At 55.0% G+C, this 3,219-nt stretch overlaps 1 protein-coding gene across 1 annotated transcript; it reads right to left on the bottom strand.

Moving 5' to 3' along the window:
• Positions 1–2,724: 2,724 nt before the first annotated feature.
• Positions 2,725–3,005, bottom strand: UBXN10 (UBX domain protein 10; the record flags this gene model as incomplete). Its single annotated transcript, XM_008937909.1, has 1 exon — positions 2,725–3,005. A coding segment is annotated over one exon (281 nt), but the record flags the coding sequence as incomplete, so codon positions are not given.
• Positions 3,006–3,219: the final 214 nt, after the last annotated feature.

Here is a 3,219-nt window from a genome sequence, read left to right as displayed (position 1 = left end):
GTCTGGGGAGGTTTCTATCCCTGACCTCCCCAATTATTCTGGGAGTTTTCATGCTGAAAAGCTTCCCATGAGGAAACTGGATGCTGCACAGTAACTGGTGACAGAAGGGTCACTCTTGGGCCAGGCTGGGCAGAGCTGCTGCCCCCCCCTCCCCTGCTGCCCACCCCTCCCCTGGGTCCCCCCACAGCTCTGGGAGGGAAGAGGAGGGAGGTGGGGGAGAACTGAGGAGTTTTCCCTGGGCTTGATGTGGCTTTTAGGAAAGGAAATAATTCAAACACATCCTGGGAGATGCTGGAGCCTGGGTGAGGTTGTTAGAGGAACAAACTCAGGGAATCATGAAGGCTGGAGAACATCAAGTCCAACCATCAACCCAGCACTACTGTAACCACTGAACCATGTCCCCAAGGGCCACCTCTACATGTTTTTTCAGCCCCTCTAGGGCTGGGGACTCCAGCACCTCCCTGGGCAGCCTGGGCCAATCCCTCACCCCTCTGTCAGGAGGAAATCCTTCCTCAGATCCAACCCAGACCTCCCCTGGTGCAACTTAAACCCATTGCCTCTCATCTATTTTGGTTACTTGGGAGAAGAGACCAACCCCCACCTCACCCCAACCTCCTTGCAGCGAGGTGGAGAGACCAAGTTCTCCCCTCAGCCTCCTCTTCTCCAGACTGACCAACCCCAGGTCCCTCAGCAGCTCCTCTGGCTGGCAGTGGGTGCTCTGAGACCCTTCCTCCCCTGCTGTGATCTCAGACCTAACCCTGGCTGGCACCCCAAACTCCAGAGTCCCCCACGAGGCAGCAGCTGACCAGCCAAAGCCCAGTTTGGGACCTCCCCAAGTTCTCTGCCACCTAATTAAGGGCATCTCTCATTGAAGAGGTGATGGGATGGTTGAACCCCCCGTTCCCACCAACCATTCTGAGTTCCAGCCTGAGCCTGGAAGGTTTTATTGGTTCTGCTGCCACAGGAATCAGAAGGGAACCAACACTGAGTGGTTTGGTTAAAGCCCCCCAGCATTAAAAGCCATTTTGATGCCCCTGAAGCCCCCCAGATTGCTGCCCAGCACCCCCCACAGCTGGAGGTGACACTGGATGGTGACCATCCCTGGGTGAGGAGGAGACAACGTGCCCATGGGCAACACCAGCATCAGCTTCAGAGCTGCTGCTGCTCCCAGTTGGGTTGGGGGTTACACAGAGGTTAAAATAACTCCTTACCTCAAAAAAAAACACCCAAAAGAGTGAGTCTTTGGGGTTTCTAATGAAAATTCTTCAGGTTAAATAATCCAAGCTGCTAAAAAAAAGGGTCTACTCCCCACACAGCTGATCTAGTTTGAATGTTTTAAGAACATTGTATTTAAAATCTGCCACATTCCCCCCCGTGACCTTTTTTTTTAAGGATGGTTTAGTGAATATCTTCTACCTGAGCCAATTCCTCAGCCAAATCCAGGGATTAGGGTTTTATCTAGAGGTTCCCCAGGAGAACGTGGGCAGAGGGGCTGTGGTCCCCCATTCCCAGAAGATTCTGGAAGCAAGGACTGCTCCTGACAGCCCCTCAACCCATTCCCAGAAGATTCTGGAAGCAAGGGCTGCTCCTGACACCCTCTCAACCCATCCTCTCAACCCATTCCCAGAAGATTCTGGAAGCAAGGGCTGCTCCTGACAGCCTCTCAACCCATTCCCAGAAGATTCTGGAAGCAAGGGCTGCTCCTGACAGCCTCTCAACCCATTCCCAGAAGATTCTGGAAGCAAGGGCTGCTCCTGACAGCCCCTCAACCCATTCCCAGAAGATTCTGGAAGCAAGGGCTGCTCCTGACAGCCCCTCAACCCATTCCCAGAAGATTCTGGAAGCACAGCCACTGTTGGGTCACCTGAAGCTATTTTCTGGTCACACCAATACTGTTGTTAGCCCCTATAAATGGTTTTCTCCTCACACCAACACTGTTGTGACCCCATGGATTAGCATCTGGTGAACTGGAGGATCCTTGGTGTCCCTCCAGCTTCATCCTGACCTGGGAGTTAAGGAACTGGAGCCATCAAGTGGGACGTGGCACCCATGGATCCCATGAATCAAATGAGAGAAGGGAAACCAAGCAGAATTTCTGCTGCTCACCAATACAGCCCAACTAACAACTATTTGTCCTCAAAAAGATGGTGCAGTAACACTCAAAAGCTGCACTGGGGTTATCCAGAAGGTGCTGAGCCCTCACAGGCACATTCCCAACATCCAGCAGTTCAATACTTGACCATAATCCACGAATCTGTTATTTCCACATGGTTTTGGGGTTCAATCTCCTTTGCAATCACTCTTGAGAAGATGTTTAGAGTAAGGACAACCTCCTGAAGATGGTCCCCAGAGGAAAACAGTTCCACTTCCACCTTCCTGAGCAGGAGCCTCTAAATCCACTCTGCAGAGTGATTTACACAGGATTCACCTTCCTGAAACACAGAAAAGGCCTCGGGAGCTTCAGTCTTCAAAGAACATCAACAATTTAAAAGAAAAAACCCAACAGACCAAAGGCTGGTGACGCTCAGGAAGGAATCTGTGATGGCACACGGGAGGAAGGTGCTAGTTCTGGAGCAGGCACATCTCAAACACTTATTTCAACACTTCCACGCAGGGAGTTCTTCACGGGGAGTTTGGGGAAGGTGCCGAGAGGAAGGAAAGGCCCAGAAAACACCAGACTCTCCCATTTTTTCGTGCAGAAGGCCCCGTGGGTGGGTGGGTGCCCTAAGGCCGCGGCTCCGGCCGCCGGATGCAGAGCACGGACCTGGGGAGGATCCCACACTCCTGCAGGGACCTCCTCAGGTCGGGGAAGCTCCGTCGGGGCACCTCCATGGTCTCCAGGCTGCTTTTTTGGTGCTGGTGGCCCGCCGCCCCCCCCGGCCCCGCCACGGCGAGGACCTGCTGGAGGCTGTCGCTGGGCTTGAAGAGCTGCTGGAACCTGCGGCCCGAGGGGGAGCGAAGGGCGAGCAGCAGACGAGGCTCCTCCCACGGCGGCTCCTCCGGGCCTGGGGGGGATGGAGAAGGGCTCCCTTGCCTCAGTTTCCCTCCCTGTTTCTCCAGAGGATGTCTCAGGTGCTTGCTCTCGAGGTCGCCTTCTGACGAGCCGCCGGCGGGGCCTCGTTCTCCAGGCAGAGCCTGGATTTGGGGAGACCCCTCCCGGCCCTGGCTGGCTCGGAGCTGGGCGCCGTGCGGGGGCAGCTCCCCCTCGGCTCGGCAGCC

Source organism: Merops nubicus, unplaced genomic scaffold (genome assembly GCF_000691845.1).
Source record: "Merops nubicus isolate BGI_N331 unplaced genomic scaffold, ASM69184v1 scaffold17533, whole genome shotgun sequence".
Lineage (NCBI taxonomy): Eukaryota > Metazoa > Chordata > Aves > Coraciiformes > Meropidae > Merops > Merops nubicus.
The sequence above is the reverse complement of the archived record's forward strand: the minus strand, read 5'-3'. Positions and strand labels throughout refer to the sequence as shown.